This window comes from Oncorhynchus clarkii, chromosome 22 (assembly GCF_045791955.1).
Source record: "Oncorhynchus clarkii lewisi isolate Uvic-CL-2024 chromosome 22, UVic_Ocla_1.0, whole genome shotgun sequence".
NCBI lineage: Eukaryota > Metazoa > Chordata > Actinopteri > Salmoniformes > Salmonidae > Oncorhynchus > Oncorhynchus clarkii.
The window spans coordinates 4,639,172-4,661,901 of record NC_092168.1 but is presented as its reverse complement, the minus strand read 5'-3'; the positions used below and the strand labels follow the sequence as shown (position 1 = coordinate 4,661,901).

At 44.8% G+C, this 22,730-nt stretch overlaps 1 protein-coding gene across 1 annotated transcript; it reads right to left on the bottom strand.

The window, feature by feature from the left end:
- Window positions 1-4,204: 4,204 nt before the first annotated feature.
- LOC139380342 (ras-related protein Rab-17-like) lies at window positions 4,205-21,122 on the bottom strand. The gene is made up of 5 exons (XM_071122955.1): window positions 20,516-21,122; window positions 16,196-16,347; window positions 13,988-14,113; window positions 13,566-13,659; window positions 4,205-7,635 (listed from the first exon to the last, which is right to left on the bottom strand). Exons 1-5 carry the CDS (start codon window positions 20,700-20,702, stop codon window positions 7,499-7,501), a joined length of 696 nt encoding a protein of 231 aa, XP_070979056.1. The 5' UTR covers window positions 20,703-21,122; the 3' UTR covers window positions 4,205-7,498.
- Between the last annotated feature and the right edge of the window lie 1,608 nt (window positions 21,123-22,730).

Genomic DNA, 22,730 nt, shown 5'->3' with positions numbered 1-22,730 from the left:
GCAAAAGGAAAGGACATGTCACCAAGCATCCCAAAGCTTTACAAATCTGACATGCAATGATAGAGAAGAGGCAGAGGCAGATCCTGACATTTATCACATTCTACACTGACACTCCAACACACAAATACAGTGCATTTGGAAAGTATTGACTTTTTCCAAATAACGACAAAGCAAAAATACGTTATTATAAATGTATTACAAATAAAAAAGTTAAATATCACATTTACATAAGTATTCAGATCCTTTACTCAGTATTTTGTTGAAACACCTTTGGCAGCGATTACAGCGTAGAGTCTTCTTGGGTATGATGCTACAAGCTTGGCATACCTGTATTTTGGGAGTTACTCCTATTCTTCTCTGCGTATCCTCTCAAGCTCTGTCAGGTTGGATGTGGAGTGTCGCTTACCAGCTATTTTCAGGTCTCTCCCGAGATGTTCGATCGGGTTCAAGTCCGGGCTCTGGCTGGGTCACTCAAGGACATTTAGAGACTTGTCCCTAAGCCACGCCTGCATTGTCTCGGCTGTGTGCTTAGGGTTGTTTTCCTGTTGGAAGGTGAACCTTGGCCCCAGTCTGAGGTTCTGGGCAGGTTTTCATCAAGGATCTCTCTGTACTTTGCTCTGTTCATCTTTGCCTCGATCCTGCCACCATCATGCTTCACCATAGGGATGGTGCCAGGTTTTCTCCAGATGTGACACCCATCTCTGCGGAGGAACTCTGGAGCCCTGTCAGAGTGACCATTGGGTTCTTGGTCACCTCCCTGACTAAGGACCTTCTCCGCCAATTGCTCAGTTGGGCTGGGCGGCCAGCACAAGAAAAACCTTGGTGATTCCAAACTTCTTCCATTTAAGAATGATGGAGGCCACTGTGTTCTTGGTGACATTCGATGCTGCAGACATTTGTGTGTACTCTTTCGCAGAGGCTCCGTTCCCACATACTGTTGACAAAAGGATGGAAGCGCTGACACTTTGACTAGGGTGAGTCCTCCTCCATGCCTGGCTCTCTCCACTCCATTAAAATAGCCTTATCCCTCTTCCTTGAGCCCCCTCGATGACCAGGGATACCTTGGTTGCGGAGATCACTCTCTTGCTTACAACCAGCCCTGTCAGTTGCAGTTACACTGGGATTGATTTGATTTGATCCTCAGACCCATACGCACAGAGAAATCTACCATCCTCAACCATGCCATTACCCTCTGGGCGTGACCCGTGAGAGATAAAGATTGAATGAGACACACCTGCCATTCGGGATCATCAGCATCCAGAGTGCCAGTGCCCCTCTTTTACGCTCAGAAGTGGTCTGGCCTGAACAGATAATTTCTTAATGCTCTGTATCCTGGGCGTTTAATGCTTCATCACATAACCTTTTCAGGACAGAGGGAAGATCTCCACTAAGAAGGTCCATTCAAACCACTATCTCAGCCTGTCATAGAGGCTCCGATAGTTGGGTTAAACCCTCTGCTTTTCTTTTGATAGAGGGTGGGCATCGCTTGCACCTAGTCTGGAAGCCTTTTTAGGGCTTCCGGACCGCTGGTGGAACGCGTGGAGAGGTAACACCTCTCCTTCTGGCTGCTTTACCGTCTACCTGCCTGCAAAATGAGTGATTGAGCTATACAAGGTGAAAGTACACCATTCTTGCCTACTGTTGGCAGGGGATTTCCTAAGTAACCTTATTACCCGATCCAACCTTCGATGTCCAAGGTTAGTGACAACTATGCTTGCTTCACCTTAGAGCTTTTGGTTGCCCACCCCTCACATCTCCTCTGTGTCCAGTATGCACTTTGTACTTTTACTTGGATGGAGCGAGAGTATTGGGCTTTTTAGGCCACCTATCATACGTTTATGAGGTCTTACTGAGTGGATGTCACATATCTATTGTTGGCGCATACTTTCAGTGTTGAGGCCTCTGATGGGTGATATTGTTAGGAATATCCTGGCTTCGGAGAAAATGCCTGTGTTACGGGAGGAGTTTATATCCACATAAAGTGAGATATAGAGATGATAGTATATTTTGAATAGAACTTAGGGTTACTTGCATAACCTCGATTCTATGATAATATGAGTGAGATATCTTACCACTTTTCCCTGCTTGAAAGAGGCATGCTTGAGAATGACCAGAGGCAGGGCAAGTGGCATCTTATGAAGAGGAAAGGGGCTTACCTCATTCACCACTCGACCTGTCTGTCTCCAACATATGGTGGGATTGGTATTTCCGTTGGAGAATACGCCTGAGTAAATCCCCATTAAGTGAGATATCTCACTCATATTATCATAGAACTGCAAGTAGCCCTAAGTTTCTGTCTCAAGTTCTGTAACACAATAAAGACCCGGGCCATGCTCATTCAGGACCAAATGGGAGAAAACGGATTACCTGGATTAATTTATCCAACGAGAAATGCAAGTTTCATTTTTCCATCACAAAACTTTTGTTTTGTTTACAGCACTTGGTATTCCCAGGCGGTCTCCCGTCCCAGTACAACCTGGCCAGACCCTGAACAAGCGTGTTCAGAGTGGTATGGCCACAAGCTTATGTTTATTTTCCCCTTTTTCTTCCCGAATTAGGTCCTTTGGCACATCTCTCCAACTCCTTAATGGGCTCGGGAGAGGCAAAGGCCAAGTCATGCGTCCTCCGTAACATGACCCACCTGGCTGCCTACTTCTTATCACACTACTCGCTTAACCCGGATGTCAGACGCATCAATGTGTCAGAGGGAACTCCATTCGACTGACAACCGGAGTCCGCTTGCAGGCGCCCAGCCCTGTCACAAGGAGTCGCTAGAGCATGATGAGCCAAGGAAAGCCCTACCGGCTAAACCCTTACCTACCCCAGACGGAGCTGGGCCAATTGTGCCCCGGCCTATGGGGCTCCTGGTCACGGCCGGTTGTGACACAGACTAGGATCGAACCCCAGGCTGTAGTGGCACCTCAGCACTGTAGTACAGTGCTTTGATTGCTGCGCCACCCAGGATCCCTGAAAAAAGTTTTTAAACATTTCACATTGCGTGCCCTAATGAACACAACCTACAACCATGTTTTCAATCAGCAAGAAATAAGATGCAACACTTTTGGAAACTTGGAACGATCCTCTGAAAAAATACTGCTTGAGTATCTTGTGAAGAAAAATAAAATCAAAAACATTGTGAAAGAAAGAGTCCTATGCTGATATATTTTGAGATTTACATTTTAGTCATTAAGCAGACTCTCTTATCCAGAGTAACCTACAGTTAACGCATTCATTTTAAGATAGCTAGGTGGGACAACCACATATGACAGGCATAGTAAGTACACTTTTTATCAGTAAACTTGCTATCAGTAAAGTCAGAGCTAGGGGGGGGGGGGAGTCAATTGCAAGTGTTGGTTCAGGAAGGTTTTTGGGGGGAGGGATAATTTAAGATACTCTTTGAAGAGGTAGGGATTCAGGTGCTTTTGGATGATGGGCAGGGGCTCTGCTGTCTTAGCCTCAGAGGTAAGCTGGTTCCACCATTGGGGTGCCAGGACAGAGAAGCGCTTGGACTGGGCTGAGCGAGAGATGCCCTCCCATAGGGGAGGGGTGGGACAGCCAAGAGACAAGAGGTGGCAGAACCGAGTGCTCAGGTTGGGGTGTAGGGTTTGAGCATGGCCTGAAGGTAGGGAGGGCAGTTCCTCTTGCTGGTCCATAGGCAAGTATCACGGTCTTGTAGTGGATGCAAGCTTTGACTGGAAGCCAGTGGAGTGTGCGGAGGAGCGAGGTGTCATGGGAGAACTCGGAAATGTTGAAAACCAGGCGGGCTGCAGCATTCTGTCGCCAACAGCGAGTTTCAGTAGTCTGGGCGGGAGATGACAAGTGCCTGGATTAGGACCTGCACCGCTTCCTGTATGAGGTAGGGTCGTACTCTACAGATGATGTAGAGCATGAACCTGCAGGAACTGCTTTGATGTTTGCAGAGAACGACAGGGTCACGCCAAGGTTCTTTGCACACTGGGAGTGAGACACTGGGGAGCGGTCAACCGTGATGGAGAGGTCTTTGAGTGGGCAGGCCTTCCCGGGTTGAATAGCAGCTCCGCCTTGTCGAGTTAGAGCTTGAGGTGGTGGGCCGACATTCAAGCTGAGATATCTGCCAGGCATGCATGTGCACCTGGGTGTCAGAAAGGGGGAAGGAGAAAAGTAGTTGAGTGTCATCTGCATAGCAATGATAGGAGAGACCATGTGAGGATATGACAGAGCCGGGTGACTTGGTGTATTTGTATTTATTGGGGATCCCCATTAGCTGCTGCCTCTTCCTGGGGTCCAAACACATTAAAGCACTTACATTATATATAAAACAAAATATTAAACAGTACATCATATAACATTATTACACCACTACATAACTACAATACAAAATGTATAATACCACCATACAACAATATTATAATGTATGCGTGTGCGTGTCTTTACCTTTGTGTGTGTCTCTTCACAGTCCCCACTGTTCCATAATGTGTATTTTTACCTGTTTTGTAAATCTGATTCTACTGCTTGCATCAGTTACCTGATGTGTAGTAGAGTTCCATGTAGTCATGACACTATGTAGTACTGTGCGCCTCCTATAGTCTGTTCTGGTTTCTGGGGGGGTATGCATGTCTTGTGGGGTATGCGTGGGTATCTGAGCTGTGTGCTAGTATTTTAAACAGACAGCTCGGTACATTCAGCTTGTCAACACTTCTTACAGAGATTAACATTCATATCATTAATTTTAGCTCTCCAATTACTTTTCAGGGCCAGCCATGCTGCCATGTTCTGAGCCAACTGTAATTTTCTTATGTCCCTCTTTGTGGCACCTGACCACACTACTGAACAGTAGTCTAGGTGCAATGAAACTAGGGCCTGTAGGACCTGCCTTGTTGATAGTGTTGTTAAGAAGGTAGAGCAATGCTTTATTATGGATAGAATGCTCCTTAGCTACTGTAGTATCAATATGTTTTGACCATGACAGTTTACAATCCAGGGTTACTCCTAGCAGTTTAGTCACCTCAATTTGCTCAATTTACACCTTATTCATTACGAGATGTAGTTGAGGTTTAGGGTTTGTGAATGATTTGTCCCAAATACAGTGCTTTTAGTTTTGGAAATATTTAGGACTAACTTATTCCTTGCCACCCATTCTGAAACTAACTTCAGCTCTTTGTTAAGTGTTGCAGTTGTTTCAGTTGATGTAGTAGCTGACGTGTATAATGTTGAGTCATCCGCATACATAGACACACTGGCTTTACTCAAAGCTAGTGGCATGTTGATAGTAAAGATTGAAAAAAGTAAAGGGGCCTAAACAGCTACCATGAGGAATAACTGATTCTACCTGGATTATGTTAGAGTGGCTTCCATTAAAACACCCTCTGTGTTCAGTAGACAAGTAACTCTTTATCCACAATATAGCAGTGGGTGTAAAGCCATAACACATACGTTTTTCCAACAGCAGACTGTGATTGAATATGTCAAAAGCCGCACTGAAGTCTAACAAAACAACCCCCACAATCTTTTTATAATCAATTTCTCTCAGCCAATCACCAGTCATTTGTGTAAGTGCTGTGACTGAATGTCCTTCCCTATGAGCGTGCTGAAAGTCTGTTGTCAATTTGTTTACTGTAAAATAGCATTGTATCTGGTCAAACACTATTTTTTCCCCAGAAGTTTACTAAGGGTTGGTAACAGGCTGATTGGTTGGCTATTTGAGCCAATAAAGGGGGCTTTGCTATTCTTTGGTAGTGGAATGACTTTTGCTTCCCTCCAGGCATGAGGTCACACTTTCTAGCAGGCTTAAATTGAAGATATGGCAAATAGTGGCAATATCACCTGCTATTCTCCTCAGTAATTTTCCATCCAGATTGTCAGACCCTGGTGGCTTGTCATTGTTGATAGACCACAATATTTTTTTCACCTCTTCCACACTCAATCTACAGAATTCAAAAGTGCAAAGCTTGTCTTTCATAATTTGGTCAGATATACCTGGATATGTAGTGTCAGAATTTGTTGCTGGCATGTGGGTTTTGTGATGAATGGGGCCATCTGATTCAATGAATCAACATTTAATTGAAGGTGCTCAAAGCTTTTTACTATCATTCTTCATATAATTTAATTTGTTTCATAGTATAGATTATTTAAATTATTATTTTAGTTTAGTCACATGATTTCTGAATTTGCAGTACTGCCAGACCCATTTGCCATTTATTTTCCCTCATCCGTCTCAACCATACAATTTTTCAATTCCTAATCAATCCAAGGGGGGTTAACAGTTTTTTCAGTAATTATTTTAATGGGTGCATGCTTATTAGTAACTGGAATAAGAAATTTCATAAATGTGTCAAGGGCAGCGTCTGGTTACTCCTCATTACACGCCACAGACCAGAAAATATTCTTTACATCATCAACATAAGAAACACAACAAACCTTATTATATGACCTCTTATACACTATATTAGGCCCAGGCTTTGGAACTTTGGATTTCCTAGATATGGCTACTATATTGCGATTACTACATCTTATGGATTTGGATACTACTTTGAAGCAAATTTATGCAGCATTAGTAAAGATGTGATCAATATATGTTGATGATTTCATTCCTGTGCTGTTTGTACCTACCCTGGTAGGTTGACTGACAACCTGAACCAGGTTGCAGGCACTGGTTACAGTTTGTTACAGTCAAGTTATTTCTTGAGTGGGTAGCTTGATGAAAGCCAGTCAATATTTAAATCACCCAGAAAATATACTTCTCTGTTGATATCGCATACATTATCAAGCATTTCACACATATTATCCAGATACTGACTGTTAGCACTTGGTGGTCTATAGCAGCTTCCCACCAGAATGGGCTTTAGTAGCCATTTTACTTCCATAAGATTTAACATGAGATCCTCTCTAAGCTTTACAGGAATGATATTCTGAATATAGACCACAACACCACCCCTGTTGGCATGTATGTATTTTCGGTAGATGTTATAGCCAGGTATTGCCATCACTGTATCATCAAAGGTATTATCTAAGTGAGTGTCAGAGACAGTCAGAATATAGATGTCATCTGTTACAAGAACATTATTGACTATTTCTAGCACTTTTCTGGGTTACTTAATTGTTTTTAATAATTTACTGGGAAGCTTATCAGCAGTAGACTTGCTCATGTTGTTTATATTGGAGCTGATAGTACATGGTGAGCTGAACACAGTGGACTTCCTACTAGGGCACACCACCTCAGTGCTGACATTGTAACTCTGGTTCATAGGCACATGAGTACTGCATAAAATAGCTGTAAGATAAACAGAGGTATTCGGTGCAATTAGGGGCACATAAATTAAGTTACTTACATTGTGTCTGCCAACGCCCCTCAGATAACGTACATTTGATGCAGCATTATGACAACTCATTGTCACAATGGTAGGGATTAACTGAGCTGATCTTAGGTCATTGAGAAGTCATTGTCTTAAACTTAAATCTTTGAACATACAGTTCCTCACAAAAATATCAGACACACACACACACACACACACAACACACATTAGGGTCCAATGGAGGGGCAGCAGGATGCAAGAGGGTGCTGTAGGGTCTCAGAGCGGCGCAGGTTCACTAACTCTGTCTCCTGCCACTCTGTCAGACCGCTTTGATGCTCACTCGTACACCTCTTCACCCTGTGGGCTGAGACAGAGAGGGATCACACACACCGCATCCTTCTATATGCCACTCAGCACTTCCACAGCCAGTGTTAGTTACCACAACCACAAAATCACACCTGTGCTTATGTCTAGGTAATGAGAAAATCGGGAAAAAATGAATACGTCTGATTATTTCTGGTCTAGTGAACGATGACAACCGAGCTCGCTGCCCAGATTTACATAATTAGAAAGAGGAGATTCTCTTGATTAAAATGGCATCCGGCCTCCCGGGTGGCACAGTGGTTAAGGGCGCTGTACTGCAGCGCCAGCTGTGCCACCAGAGACTCTGGGTTTGCACCCAAGCTCTGGAGGGTTTGGCCTGTAGGGAAATCCTTGTCTCATCGCGCACCAGCGACTCCTGTGGTGGGCCGCGCGCAGTGCGCGCTAACCAAGGTTGCCAGGTGCGCAGTGTTTCCTCCGACACATTGGTGCGGCTGGCTTCCGGGTTGGATGGCGCTGTGTTAAGAAGCAGTGCGGCTTGGTTGGGTTGTGTATCGGAGGACGCATTACTTTCAACCTTCGTCTCTCCCGAGCCCGTATTGGAGTTGTAAGCGATGAGACAAGATAGTAGCTACTAAACAATTGTATACCACAAATTTGGGGAGAAAAAGGAGTAAAATTCAAAAGAAAAAAAGAAAAAAAAAGAAAATGGCATCCGACTTTAAAAAATCTAAATATACACATTGCGAGATATTTGGCGAAATAGACAGACATGCATAAACTATGGCAAGCAGCTGGTAAATATGGTCATATTATGAAACTGGGCTCCACGGCGGATGCAATGAACTAGTTTTTAATCAGAAAAAAGCATTGTTAAAAATGTAATGTGTCCAGCCTATCTACAGGACCTACACCAGCCACAAAAGCTAAGTAACGTTAATAACATTAACACTATGCCATCTAATTGCAGTCGCTGTACTCATAATATACAGGAGAACTATCGCCTTATGGTGAGGATAGCCATGTTGCAAGCGCAGCTTCAGATGCAATCGTTAGGCAAGGGAAATTTAAGTGTAGGAAAGGATGAAACAGCGTCTGTGCCACCAGTAAGTACAGAGAGTAGTATAAATCTCTCCGCACAGTCCCAGCAGCCGGACAATTTTCTCAAGGCTTCTGGAAAGAAATGCTGTCGGTATGCTCAACCAGTGTCGTTCATTCAGTCGACAGAAACTTTAAACCGGTTATCCCCATTCAGCAGCGAGTCGGAGTCAGAAGCTGAGCCTTCTCAGGCCTCCCCACCCGTTACAGGTTCTGAGCCGCTGAAGCCTCCTACCATTAGCTCTAACAGATTGAAAACCTAGTCATTGGTGACTCCATTATCCTCAATATTAGTCTTTTTTTTAAATCATCCAGCGATCATACACTGTTTACCAGGGGGCAGGGATGCTGACGTGAAGGCTAATCTGAAGAGGGTTCTGGCGAGCGTAGAGAGTATAGGGATATTGTTATCCACACCGGCACCAACAATGTTAGGATAAAACAGTCAGGGGTCTCCAAGCGCAACATATCTTCAGCATGTAAATTAGCTAGAAATATGTCAGCATCAAGTAATTGTCTCTGGCCCCCTCCCAGTTAGGACGAGTGATGAGCTCTACAGTCACACAACTCAATCCCTGGTTAAACTGCTTTCTGCCCCTCCCAAAAGATAGAATTGTAAATAATTTGCCCTCTTTCTTTCACAAACAGGACCAAGCCTGGACTGCTGAGGAGTGACGGACTCCATCGTAGCTGGAGGGGTGCTTTCATATTATGGAGGGGTGCTTTCTATCAATATAGACAGGACTATAAAACTCCTCTAGCTCCACAATGAGAGGGTGCAGGCCAGGCAGCAGGCTGTTAGCCAGCCTGCCAGCTTAGTGGAGTCTGCCACTAGCACAGTCAGTGTAGACAGCTCAGCTATCCCCACAGACTGTCTGTGCCTCAATCTAGCTTGGGCATCTTGATGTGATTGCCCTGACTAAAACATGTCTCAAGCCTGATTAATTTACTGTGTTAAATGAGGCCTCTCCTCCTGGTTACATCAGTGACCATGTCCCCTGCGCATCCTGCAAAGGCGAAGGTGTTGCTAACATTTACGACAGCAATATCAATTTACAAAAAACAGAGGGGCAGCTGCTCGGGACAGAGGGGCAGCTGCTCCGGGCGGAGGGGCTCTAGTGGCTGACTGGCGGCACTGGCGGCCCCTGGCTGACTGGCGGCACTGGCGGCCCCTGGCTGACTGGCGGCACTGGCGGCCCCTGGCTGACGGGCGGCACTGGCGGCCCCTGGCTGACGGGCGGCACTGGCGGCCCCTGGCTGACGGGCGGCATTGGCGGCGCTGGGCAGACGGGCGGCGCTGGCGGCGCTGGGCAGACGGGCGGCGCTGCGGCGCTGGGCAGACGGGCGGCGCTGGCGGCGCTGGGCAGACGGGCGGCGCTGGCGGCGCTGGGCAGACGGGCGGCGCTGGCGGCGCTGGGCATGGCGGCGCTGGGCAAAGGTGGCGGCGCTGGGCAAATTCCGGCAGTTTCCGGCAGAGGCGCCGGACAGGCGGGAGGCTCCGGCATCCGAGAGGCGCCGGAACGGGAGGCTCTGCAGAGGCGCCGGACAGGCGGGAGGCTCCGGCAGAGGCGCCGGACAGGCGGGAGGCTCCGGCAGCGCTGGAGAGGAGGAAGGCTCTGGTAGCGCCGGAGAGGCGGGAGACTAGCGCTGGAGAGGAGGAAGGCTCTGGACGATGGGCCAGCCTGGTACGGGGAGCTGCTGGGGTGTGGAGGTGGTGACTTTGGAGCTGAGCACCGAGCCTGCCCAACCTTACCCGGTTGAATGGTCCCGGTCGCCCTGCCAGTGCGGCGAGGTGGAATAGCCCGCACTGGGCTATGCAGGCGAACCGGGGACACCGTGCGCAAGGCTGGTGCCATGTAAGCCGGCCCAAGGAGACGCACTGGAGACCAGATGCGTAGAGCCGGCTTCATGGCACGGAGCTGGAATGTACCGCACCGGGCTGTGCACCCGCACTGGGGACACCGTGCGCTCCACAGCATAACACGGTGCCTGCCCGGTCTCTCTATAACCACAGGACAACTGCTCAGGTCTCCTACCTGGCGTAGCCATACAATCATACCAGCGCCTCTCCGCTTTCGCCGCCTCCAGTTCTTCTTTGGGACGGCGATATTCTCCTGGCTGAGCCCAGGGTCCTCTTCCGTCTAATTCCTCCTCCCATGTCCACGTCTGTAGGAGGAAGAGAAGCGGACCAAAGCGCAGCGTGGTGGTTATTCATCTACACATGAACAAACTAACAAAAACAAGAAATGTGAAAACGCAAAACAGTCCTATCCTGTGACAACAAACACAGTGACAGGAACAATCACCCACAAACAAACAGTGAAACCCAGGCTACCTAAGTATGATTCTCAATCAGAGACAACTAATGACACCTGCCTCTGATTGAGAACCATACTAGGCCGAAAACATAGAACTGACCCAAAACACAGAAAAACAAACAGACTGCCCACCCAACTCACGCCCTGACCATACTAAATAAATGCAAAACAAAGGAAATAGAGACCATCAATTGGAAACCCTAATTGGTCTAAATGGACAAGTTCTTGCCTAGTTAAGATCTTATCTGTCAGAAAGATATCAGTTTGTCTCTGTGGATGGTTTGTCCTCAAATCAATTGGAAGTTTCGGTGTTCCTCAAGGTTCTGTTTTAGTGCCACTATTGTTTTCATTATATATTCTAACTCTTGGTGATGTCATTTGGGAACACAATGTCAACTTTCACTGCTATGCGGACGACACACAGCTGTATATTTCGATGAAACATGGTGAAGCCCCAAAATTGCCTACCCTGCAAGCCTGTGTTTCAGACCTAAGGAAGTGGATGGTGGCAAATGTTTTACTTTTCAACATGGACAAAACAGAAATGCGTGTTCTAGGTCCCAGGAAACAAATAGATCTGACAATTAATATTGATGTTTGTACAACCATCTCAAATAAAACTGTGAAGGACCTCTGTGTTACTCTGGACCCTGATCTCTCTTTTGACGAACATACAGTATCAAGAATATTTCAAGGACAGCTTTTTTCCATCTTCGTAACATTGCAAAACTGAGAAACTTGTCAAAAATTTTGCAGAAAAGCTATCACTTCTAGATTAGATTACTGCAATGATCTACTCTCCGGCTACTCAGATAAAGCACTTAATAAACTTCAGTTAGCGCTAAACACGGCTACTAGAATCTTAACTAGAACCAAAACATTTGATCATATTACTCCAGTGCTAGGTTTTACTGCTAACCTACAAAGCATTACATGGGCTTGCTCCAACCTATCTCTCTGATTTTTTCCTGCCATACATACCTACACGTACACTACGGTCACTAGACGCAGGGGAAAAACAATAAATACAACAAAAATAAGTTTAAATTAAGATTAACTTTCTAAATAAATCAAAGTGTAGTTACAAAACAGAAAAAAGTAATTTCTGTAAAAATCTAACAATTTTTTCAAAATGGCACAAATTCCACGATATCAGGGTACTCATGTCAACATGTTTGCTTTCAGAGCATATTTGATCCCAAATTATAAGGGGGAGAGATACCTACATTAGTATTCTTTCAGATAACAAAAGCGATAGCAAGCCCAGATTTCCTTTTGATTGATATTGTCCATAGAATTTCTAAGAAAACAGCTGGAAGCCAGGCTTTCTCCTATAGAGCTCAATTTCCATGGAATGGTCTGCCTATCCATGTGAGAGACGCAGACTCGGTCTGGACTCATCTCTTCAGTAGGTCCTATGACTGAGTGTAGTCAGACCAGGGAGTGCCAAGGTGAAAGGCAAGGCACTGGAACAAGGAACCTGTCTCTGCCTGGCCGGCTCCCCACTCTCCACTGGGATTCTCTGACTCTATTACGGGGGCTGAGTCACTAGCTTACTAGTGCTCTTCCATGCCGTCCCTAGGAGGGATGCGTCTCTTGAGTGGGTTGAGTCACTGACGTGATCTTCCTGTCTGGTTTTGCACTCCCTTGGGCTTGTGCGGTGTAGGAGATCTTAATGGTCTGTACTCAGCCTTGTCTCAGGGTAGTAAGTTGGTGGTCTGTTGATATCCCTCTAATGGTGTGGGGGCTGTGCTTTTGCAATGTGGGTGGGGTTATATCCTGCCTGGTTGGCCCTGTCCGAGGGCCACATTGTCCCCAGACCTCCCCCTGTCTCAGCCTCCAGTATCTATGCTACAATAGTCTATGTGCTGAGGGGCTAGAGTTATGGTTGATGTAATTCTCCTGTCTTATATGGAGTCCTATGGAACCTTATCTACGGCTATGGAACCCTGACCTGTTCACCGGACGTGCTACCTTGTCCTCAACTTTCTCTCTCTCTCTACCGCACCTGTTGTGTTGACCTCTGAATGTTTGGCTTTGAAAAGCCAACTAACATTTACTCCTGAGATAATGACCTGTTGCACTGACCAACTGACTGGTCATCTATGAACTTTTGAACATCTTGAAGAACGATCTGGTCTTAATAGCCATGTACTCTTATAATCTCCACCGGCATAGCCAGAAGGACTGGCAACCCACCAGAGCCTGGTTCCCCTCTAGGTTTTTTCCTAGGTTCCTAGCCACCGTGCCTCTTCATCTGCATTGCTTGCTGTTTGTGGTTTATGCTTAGTATCTGTAAAGCACTTTGTGACATCTGCTGATGTAAAAAGGGCTTTATAAATACATGTGATATGTCTCACCAAGCATTGTTGCTTACTCACTTTTCTGTATCGACCATATTGTTCCATTATAAGAAATATGAACAATATTTGCTTGTCTATCTGCTGCCCTCTAGTGGTCTATCTTCAGAGATACAAATTCAAAGCTGTCACAATTATGAGTATCAAAGAACATAAATTGAGAAATATTTTCACACCTAGAGTGCCTGACTACTTACCAATAGCCAGCATCAGTTCACTGACTTGATTCCCTGACTTGGCCGAGGTCTCCATAAAAAGCAAGCCTCTGTCAACGGCAAGACTATGCCCTTCCTATGAAATGAATAGAGAGGATCAAGCATTAATCAAATATGAGTGGTACATTGCACTGCTGTCATGTGGTGACCAATGTGAAAGTACAGTACAATGTGTATGTGTGTGTGAAGGGATGTTTATGTCAGATTGATCATCATATAGGAGTACCGTTAATATCCACATGGGACATTCTGTATGTATGACTGAGTCTCCCTACAGCCTGGGTGAATGTGTTTGTTTGCTGTAATATGTACAGTGTATGTGGTGTGTTATAGGGGCTGGTGCAAGTGTGACTATGCATGAGTGTGTATTTGTGTGTGTTGTTTGTATACAGTGAGTACAGTACCTGTAATGTCACCTGGCGCAGCTCTGAAAGATCTCCCTTGTTTCCTACTAGTACCATCACGGTGGAAGCCGGAATATAGTGCTTCTCCAGCTCCCGAAGCCACATCTGGGCCCTTATGAAGCTCTCCTAAACACACACACTGTGAGTGACAGAGGTATTGGGACAGTGACACATTTTTTTGTTGTTTTGGCTCTGTACTGCAGCACTTACACTACAGGTCAAAAGTTTTAGAACACCTACTCATTCAAGGGTTTTTCTTTATTCGTAATATTGTCTACATTGTAGAATACAAGGGAAGACACCAAAACTATTAAATACCACATATGGAATCATTTAGTAACCAAAAAATATATTTTATATTTGAGATTCTTCAAATAGCCACCCTTTGCCTTGATGACAGCTTTGCAAACTCTTGGCATTCAATCAGCTTCCCCTGAAATGCTATTCCACCAATCTTGAAGAAGTTCCCACATATGCTGAGCACTTGTTGACTGCTTTTCCTTCACTCTGTGGTCCACCTCAACCCAAGCCATCTCAATTTGGTTGAGGTCGGGGGATTGTGGTCATCTGATGCAGCACTCCATCATTTTCCTTTTTGGTAAAATAGCCTTTACACAGCCTGGAGGTGTGTTGGGTCATTGTACTGTTGAAAAACAAATTATATTCCCACTAAGCCCAAACCAGATGCAATGGCGTATTGCTGCAGAATGTTGCGGTAGCCATGCTGGTTAAGTGTCCCTTGAACCACAGACAGTTTCACCAGCAAAGCACCAGCAAAGCACCCCCACACCATAACACCTCCTCCTCCATGCTTTACGGTGGGAAATACACATGCAGAGATCATCCGTTCACCCACACAGCATCTCACAAAGATAGCGGTTGGAACCAAAAATCTCAAATTTTGAGATTTCCACGACAAATTTCCACCGGTCTAATGTCCATTGCTTGTGTTTCAAGGACCAAACAAGTCTCTTCATCTTATTTGTGTCCTTTAGTAGTGGTTTCTTTGCAGCAATTCAACCACGAAGGCCTGATTCACACAGTCTCATCTGAACAGTTGATATTGAGATGTGTCTGTTACCTGAACTCCTTGAAGTTTTTATTTGGGCTGCAATTCCTGAGGCTGGGAACTCTAATGAACTTATCCTCTGCAGCAGAGGTAACTCTGGGTCTTCCATTCCTGTGGCGGTCCTCATGAAAGACAGTTTCATCATAGCGCTTGATTGTTTTTGCAACTGCACTTGAAGAAACGTTAAAAGTTCTTGACATTTGCTGTATTGACTGACCTTCATGTCTTAAAGTAATGATGGACTGTTGTTTCTATTTGCTTATTTGAGCTGTTCTTGCCATAATATGGACTTGGTCTTTTACCAAATAGGGCTGTCTTCTGTATACCAACCCTACCTTGTCAGAACACAACTGATTGGCTCAAACTTATTAAGAAGGAAAGAAATTCCATAAATGAACTTTTAACAAGGCACACCTGTTAATTGAATGAAGCTGGTTGAGAGAATGCCAAGAGTGTCCAAAACTGTCATCAAGGGAAAGGGTGGCTATTTGAATTCAAATATTAAATATATTTTCGTTACAACATGATTCCATATGATTCCATATGTGTTATTTCATAGTTTTGATGTCTTCCCTTGCATTCTACAATGTAGAAAATAGTAAAAAAATAAATAAAAACCCTAGAATGAGTAGGCGTTCTCAAACTTTTGACCGGTAGTGTATATAATGACTATGAGGTGCAGACTGTCAGCTTTAATCTGAGGGTATTTTCATCCATATCGGGTGAACCGTTTCAGAATTACAGCACTTTCTGTACAATGTCCCCTTATTTTATGGGAACAAAAGTATTGGGACAAATTCACTTATGTGTATTAAAGCAGTCAAAAGTTTAGTATTTGGTCCCATATTTCTAGCACACAATGATTACATCAAGCTTGTGGCTCTACAAACTTGTTAGATGCATTAGCTATTTGTTTTGGTTGTATTTCAGATTATTTTGTGCCCAATATAAATAAATAATGGATTGTGTAATTTTGCAGTCACTTTTAGTGTAAATATAAATAGAATATATTTCTAAACACTTCTACATTAATGTCGATGCTACCATGGTTATGGACAGTTCTACATTTATCATGAATAATGATGAGTGAAAAAGTTACAGTTTGTGTTCGTGTGTTTGCATTTGTGTGTTAGTTTTACTCGTTTGCTGATATCGTACACCACCAGTGCTGCATGGGCTCCTCTGTAGTACAGCGGGGTAACACTGTGGTATTTCTCCTGTCCCGCCGTGTCCCAGATCTCAAAGTGAAATGTGACATCACTCAGACACACCACCTGGGTGAAGTAGGCACCTGGGGGGGGACAGAATATACTGTGACACCAGGTAGAATGAAGACATACAGTAACTTACCCTAACAGGCAACATTCTTCAACTAGATCCCTGAGGTTAAGCACAATGACATACTACAATGTTACTCAAACTTTAATCCACATCCCTAATACGAAGTTAGAGTGGCCAGTTTGCAAATTATGGTGGAAAATAAGTATTTGGTCACCTACAAACAAGCAAGATTTTTGGCTTTCACAGACCTGTAACTTCTTCTTTAAGAGGCTCCTTTGCCCCACTGTACATTATTTTATTTTATTTTATTTTTTATTTCACCTTTATTTAACCAGATAGGCTAGTTGAGAACAAGTTCTCACTTGCAACTGCGACCTGGCCAAGATAAAGCAAAGCAGTACGACACATACAACAACACAGAGTTACACATGGAATAAACAAGCATACAATCAATAATACAGTAGAAAAAGTCTATATACAGCATGTGCAAATGAAGTAGGATAAGGGAGGTCAGGCAATAAATAGGCCATGGTGGCGAAGTAATTACAATATAGCAATTTAACATCTGGATAGTAGGGTGTGCAGAAGATTAATGTGCAAGTTGAGATACTGGGGTGCAAAGGAGCAAGATAAATAAATAAATAAATACAGTATGGGGATTAGGTAGATTGGATGGGCTATTTACAGATGAGCTATGTACAGGTGCAGTGATCTGTGAGCTGCTCTGACAGCTGGTGAGGGAGATAAGTGTTTCCAGTTTCAGAGAGTTTTGTAGTTCGTTCCAGTCATTGGCAGCAGAGAACTGGAAGGAGAGGCGGCCAAAGGAAGAATTGGTTTTGGGGGTGACCAGAGAGATATACCTGCTGGAGCGCCACATGAGGGTGCTGCTATGGTGACCAGCGAGCTGAGATAAGGGGGGACTTTACCTAGCAGGGTCTTGTAGATGACCTGGAGCCAGTGGGTTTGGCAACGAGTATGAAGCGAGGGCCAGCCAACGAGAGCATGCAGGTCGCAGTGGTGGGTAGTATATGGGGCTTTGGTGACAAAACGGATGGCACTGTGATAGACTGAATCCAATTTATTGAGTAGGGTATTGGAGGCTATTTTGTAAATGACATCGCCAAAGTCGAGGATCGGTAGGATGGTCAGTTTTACAAGGGTATGTTTGGCAGCATGAGTAAAGGATGCTTTGTTGCAAAATAGGAAGCCAATTCTAGATTTAACTTAGGATTGGAGATGTTTGATGTGAGTCTGGAAGGAGAGTTTACAGTCTAACCAGACACCTAGGTATTTGTAGTTGTCAACATATTCTATGTCAGACCGTCCAGAGTAGTGATGTTGGACGGGCGGGCAGGTGCAGGCAGCGATCGGTTGAAGAGCATGCATTTAGTTTTACTTGTATTTAAGAGCAATGGAGGCCACGGAAAGAGAGTTGTATGGCATTGAAGCTCGTCTGGAGGGTTGGTAACAGTGTCCAAAGAAGGGCCAGAAGTATACAGAATGGTGTCGTCTGCAAAGAGGTGGATCAGAGACTCACACCAGCAGCAAGAGTGACATCAATGATGTATACAGAGAAGAGAGTCAGTCCAAGAATTTAACCCTGAGGCACCCCCATAGAGACTGCCAGAGGCCCGGACAACAGGCCCTCCGATTTGACACACTGAACTCTATCAGAGAAGTAGTTGGTGAACCAGGCGAGGCAATCATTTGAGAAACCAACTATCGAGTCTGCCGATGAGGATGTGGTAATTGACAGAGTCGAAAGCCTTGGCCAGATCAATGAATGCAGCTGCACAGTATTGTTTCTTATCGATGGCGGTTAAGATATCGTTTAGGACATTGAGCGTGGCTGAGGTGCACCCATGACCAGCTCTGAAACCATAGCGGGGAAAGGTGTGGTGGGATTCAAAATGGTCGGTAATCTGTTTGTTGACTTGGCTTTCGAAGACCTTAGAAAGGCAGGGTAGGATAGATATAGGTCTGTAGCAGTTTGGGGCAAGAGTGTCCCCCCTTTGAAGAGGGGGATGACCGCAGCTGCTTTCCAATCTTTGGGAATCTCAGACAACATGAAAGAGAGGTTGAACAGGCTAGTAATAGGGGTTGCAACAATTTCGGGTGGTCTATAGCAAGCGGCAGCGGTGAGAGACTTGTTTCTGGAAAGGTGAATTTTAGGAAGTAGAAGCTCAAATTGTTTTGGTACAGACTTGGATAGTAAGATAGAAACTTGTAGGGTTCTATCTCTGTAGTAGATTGCAACACCGCCCCCTTTGGCAGTTCTATCTTGGCGGAAAATGTTATAGTTAGGGATGGAAATTTCAGGGTTTTTGGTTGTTTTCCTAAGCCAGGATTCAGACACGGCTAAGACATACGGGTTGGCAGAATGTGCTAAAGCAGTGAATAAAGCAAACTTAGGGAGTAGGCCTCTAATGTTAACATGCATGAAACCAAGGCTTTTACGGTTACAGAAGTCAACAAATGAGAGCACCTGGGGAATAGGAGTGGCGCTAGGCACTGCAGGTCCTGGATTAACCTCTACGTCACCAGAGGAACAGAGAAGAAGTAGGATAAGGGTACGGCTAAAGGCTATAAGAACTGGCCGTCTAGCACGTTCGGAACAGAGAGTAAAGGGAGCAGGTTTCTGGGCACGATAGCATAGATTCAAGGCATAATGTACAGACAAAGGTATGGAAGGAAGAGAGTACATTGGAGGTAAACCTAGCCATTGAGTAATATATAGAGAGATATAGTCTCTAGAGATGTTTAAACTAGGTGATGTCATCGCATATGTGGGAGGTGGAACAACATGGTTGGTTAAGGCATATTGAGCAGGGCTAAAGGCTCTACGGTGAAATAAGACAGTAATCACTAACCAGGACAGTAATGGACAAGGCATATTGTTGATATTAGGGAGAGGCATGCATAGCCAGGTGATTGTATGGGTCCAGTGAGTGGTTGGGCTGGCTGGGGACACAGCGATTCAGACAGTTAGCAGGCCGGGGCTAGCAAGCTAGCATAAGGGCCTTAGAGGGACGTCGCGATGGGGGAAAAGTCTGTTTTTGCCTCCTCGTGCGTTGACGTCTATAGACCAGTCGTGGTATTAGTAGGGTTCCAAGGAGCAGAGGGGTCCAAGTCCAATTGGCAAAATGGGTATAGTGGTCCAAGAAACTGGCCGGTGGATCAGCTAACAGTCCAATATGCTATAGATAGCTAGCAGGCCACGGTTAGCAGAATGGGCTTTCACGGGGTGTCGAGCCTGAGGGGCATGTTGGGATCCTCGTGCAGATTATGTTGGTATTCCAGTCGTGAAGGATCGGCAGGGTTCCGTGCCCCGTACCGGCAGTAGAAGGGGTGGGATATTGTAGCCGAGGAGTGGGCTTCAGGATCCCAGGAGCCCTAGCCGGGAGATGGGTCTAGCATGGGCTAGCCCCAGTCTAGTTGGTGCTTGCTCCGGGGACGGAAACGTTAGCCAGGAGTAGTCAACCCGGGTTGCGGTTAGCTAGCTGCCATGATCCAGATGAAAGGGTTCAGAGTTTGCGGTAAGAATCCAGGGAAATGGAGAGAAAAATAGGTCCGGTATGCTCTGGTTTGAAAAGCGTTGTACGAACTGGTGAGAGCTTTCCGAGCTAAAGGTTAGCTGATGACCGCTAGCAGTGATTAGCTTACTGATAGTTGATAGCTGGTAGCTAGTTAGCTAGCTAGCTTCAGTTGAGGTATTCCAGTTCGGAGGTAAATAGAAATACGTTAGAAAAAAAACAGATCCACACCACATTGGGTGAGGCGGGTTGCAGGAGAGTATTTTGAAGTTGAGGTTTGGGAAAAATATTAAAAAGAATGCGAAGAAAAATATATAAAAATATATATACATGGGACAAGACAAAGATGTCTGACTGCGAAGCCATCTTGTATTCAAATAACAACAGAGCAACAATGTTCTTGACAAAATATACCAGAGAGACAACTTAGCTTAGGGCTATAAAATAAGATACTACTATATGAAAAAACAAGCTCCTGAAAAACGCTAAATGTGCACAGCTGAAATAACATGCCACAGAAGTACATACATACCTTTGGCACTAGGAGCATAATGCTGTAATAGCCATGCATATGATACCAATACACATGTATCCACCCTAATACTACTAATGACACAGAATTATATCACGTATATGTGTACTCACAGCCTACGGTGGGTAAAGTGCCTTTAAACTCATCCTTGCTGAAACGTATTGCCAGACTGGACTTCCCCACCCCAGAGCTTCCCAACAGCACCATCTTCACCCGTATTGTCCTGGTGTCTCTTGTTGGAGTTGTTGGCCCAGGTGACCGGGGCCCTGTTGATTCCCTCCTTTGAGTTCTCTTCCCCATCCAGAGAGGAGGGACACCCACAGGATACTCCACGGTTGCTGGTACAGACAAAGCCAGCGGTCATAGAATCCAAATATCTGGTGTTGTAGTTTCAGCTTTAGAACTCACAAGTACACAAGACGGTTAAATTAATCATGTGAAACCAGTAAAATCTTAGAGGATTATGAAGGTTAGTCCTCTAATTTATCTTGTTATAGGTGAAGATCAAACCAAAGTCCAACGTTGGATCGCAGACCACAATATAACACTTCACACCAGCTAGGCTGTAAAAAGGTAAAGCTAATAAAAATTCTGCTATCTGAAGAAACGGTAAATAAGAGGTCAAGATAAAGACAATACAAGTGCTAAAGCAAAAACAAGACTAATTTCCCCAGAGACAGAGAGCAGCTGCAAGAGCAGTGCTGCAATTCTGATAAATATGGGATATGGCCTTTTTTAACTTCGCTTCTTTACTTTGGTTTCTGCATAGGACACCAAAATAAAGGAATTGAAACTTAATCATGCTTTTCAAAATACCCACAGTCACATGGGATAATGGACTGATGTTGAAAGGCATCATACACATATAGCTTGACAATTACATTTATTTCAATGAGAAATACAAAAAACAAGTGAGTCATTTCACTGGCTACTACTTTATTGTTGATTATAATAAAACAACTTTAACGCAACCATCATACACAACCATCATGTCCTGCAGGAATGCATGGCCTGATTTTTTATGTGGTTTGTTATGAAAGATTTATGTCAAACCTAATAATATCTTGGCCTGAAGGACAATGTTTGGTATGCTGACCACACCGCATGCGTCTGGTGCGCGAGCGTTGCAAAATAAATGTACACATGCATGTTATTCAATCATTGCACCCACACTGCTCGCGTGCGTCAACGACCGTCCGGTAGCCAGGCACTAAACTTGTTTCTATTTGTGAAGCTTGATGCGCTGCAAGTCCAGCCTCTCCCATCTCCTCATTGGTTTTTAGGAGCATATACCCACGTGGTTGATTGAAGGATGAACTGAGGTCCACACTCCAGTCCAGTTGGTGGTGGTAATTCACCTTAAAGACTTTTGCCAACTACCATATAAAGTCCAAAGAAGAAGAAGACTGAAGGAGGAGAGATTACTGGAAACTAAATTGTGATTAGTTCCAGGTGCTGCAGGTTAGTGAGGGGCGGGGGGTTGTGAATAAATGCCTGGTGTTTCCCTGTGTCCAGCAGATGGTTGAGTTGGGGTCCTTGCTGGGTGGACGGATAGTCTATGGATCGGTCAAGATGGCGAATGGCGAGAAGGGGAGTGTGAGAGAGTCTTGGAGGTCGGAAATGGTGGGGAGAAGTGCAGACGAAATGGAGGAAATTTAGAAAGACTTGGTGAAGCTACAGCTGTGCTGGAATGAGAACAATATAGGTCTCAGTTCTGATGGTATGAAGCGGGAGGATGAGGGTCAAGGACCGCTATTGCCGATATTGGAAAGACATAGGAAGAAGAGAGATCATGATACAGAAAGCAGTGGAGCGTCTAGTAAAGAAAGCATGAAGAGGGTCAAGGTAGGAAGCAAGAGTAATGATGTGTTGGAGTGGAAAGTGGTGATAGTGTTTGAGACCACAGGGCCTCACTTACACCCTATCCGACTAACTAATGCCGTAGAGAAAGAGGCAAGTGAAGTGAAATTAGCTTGGTTCATTGGAAATGGTAGATTGTTAATATTGTGTGGTAGCCATGGAAAAGCTTAATGGGAAGAAGATTAAAAGCTGTGTCCCTGGTATTTATGCTAGATTGAATGGAACGATCACTGGGGTCCCAATATATATGTCGATGGGTGATATTAAAGAAAATGTGAAGGAGGGCAGAGTGATTGAGGCCAAAAGGTTGATCAGAAGGAAAGTGGGTCAAAGAAGTGAAAGCTTATCAGTGATGCTGAGGTTTGAGAAAAGTACAGATAGGATTCCTTAGTTTCATTGTTTGAGAATTTGGCCCATATGCACTGCGTTGTTTTAAATGCTAAAGAATGGGACATGCTCAGTGTAAAG

Bases quoted from the DNA above. Each gene is read 5' to 3' on its own strand.
- LOC139380342 (XM_071122955.1), bottom strand. From the start codon at position 20,702: ATGGGGAAGAGAACTCAAAGGAGGGAATCAACAGGGCCCCGGTCACCT. The intron at 16,348-20,515 runs GTGAGTACACAT...GTCCCCCCCCAG, and splicing joins CACTTTACCCACCGTAGGCT to GTGCCTACTTCACCCAGGTG. The intron at 14,114-16,195 runs GTAAAACTAACA...GTGTGTGTTTAG, and splicing joins TGTACGATATCAGCAAACGA to GAGAGCTTCATAAGGGCCCA.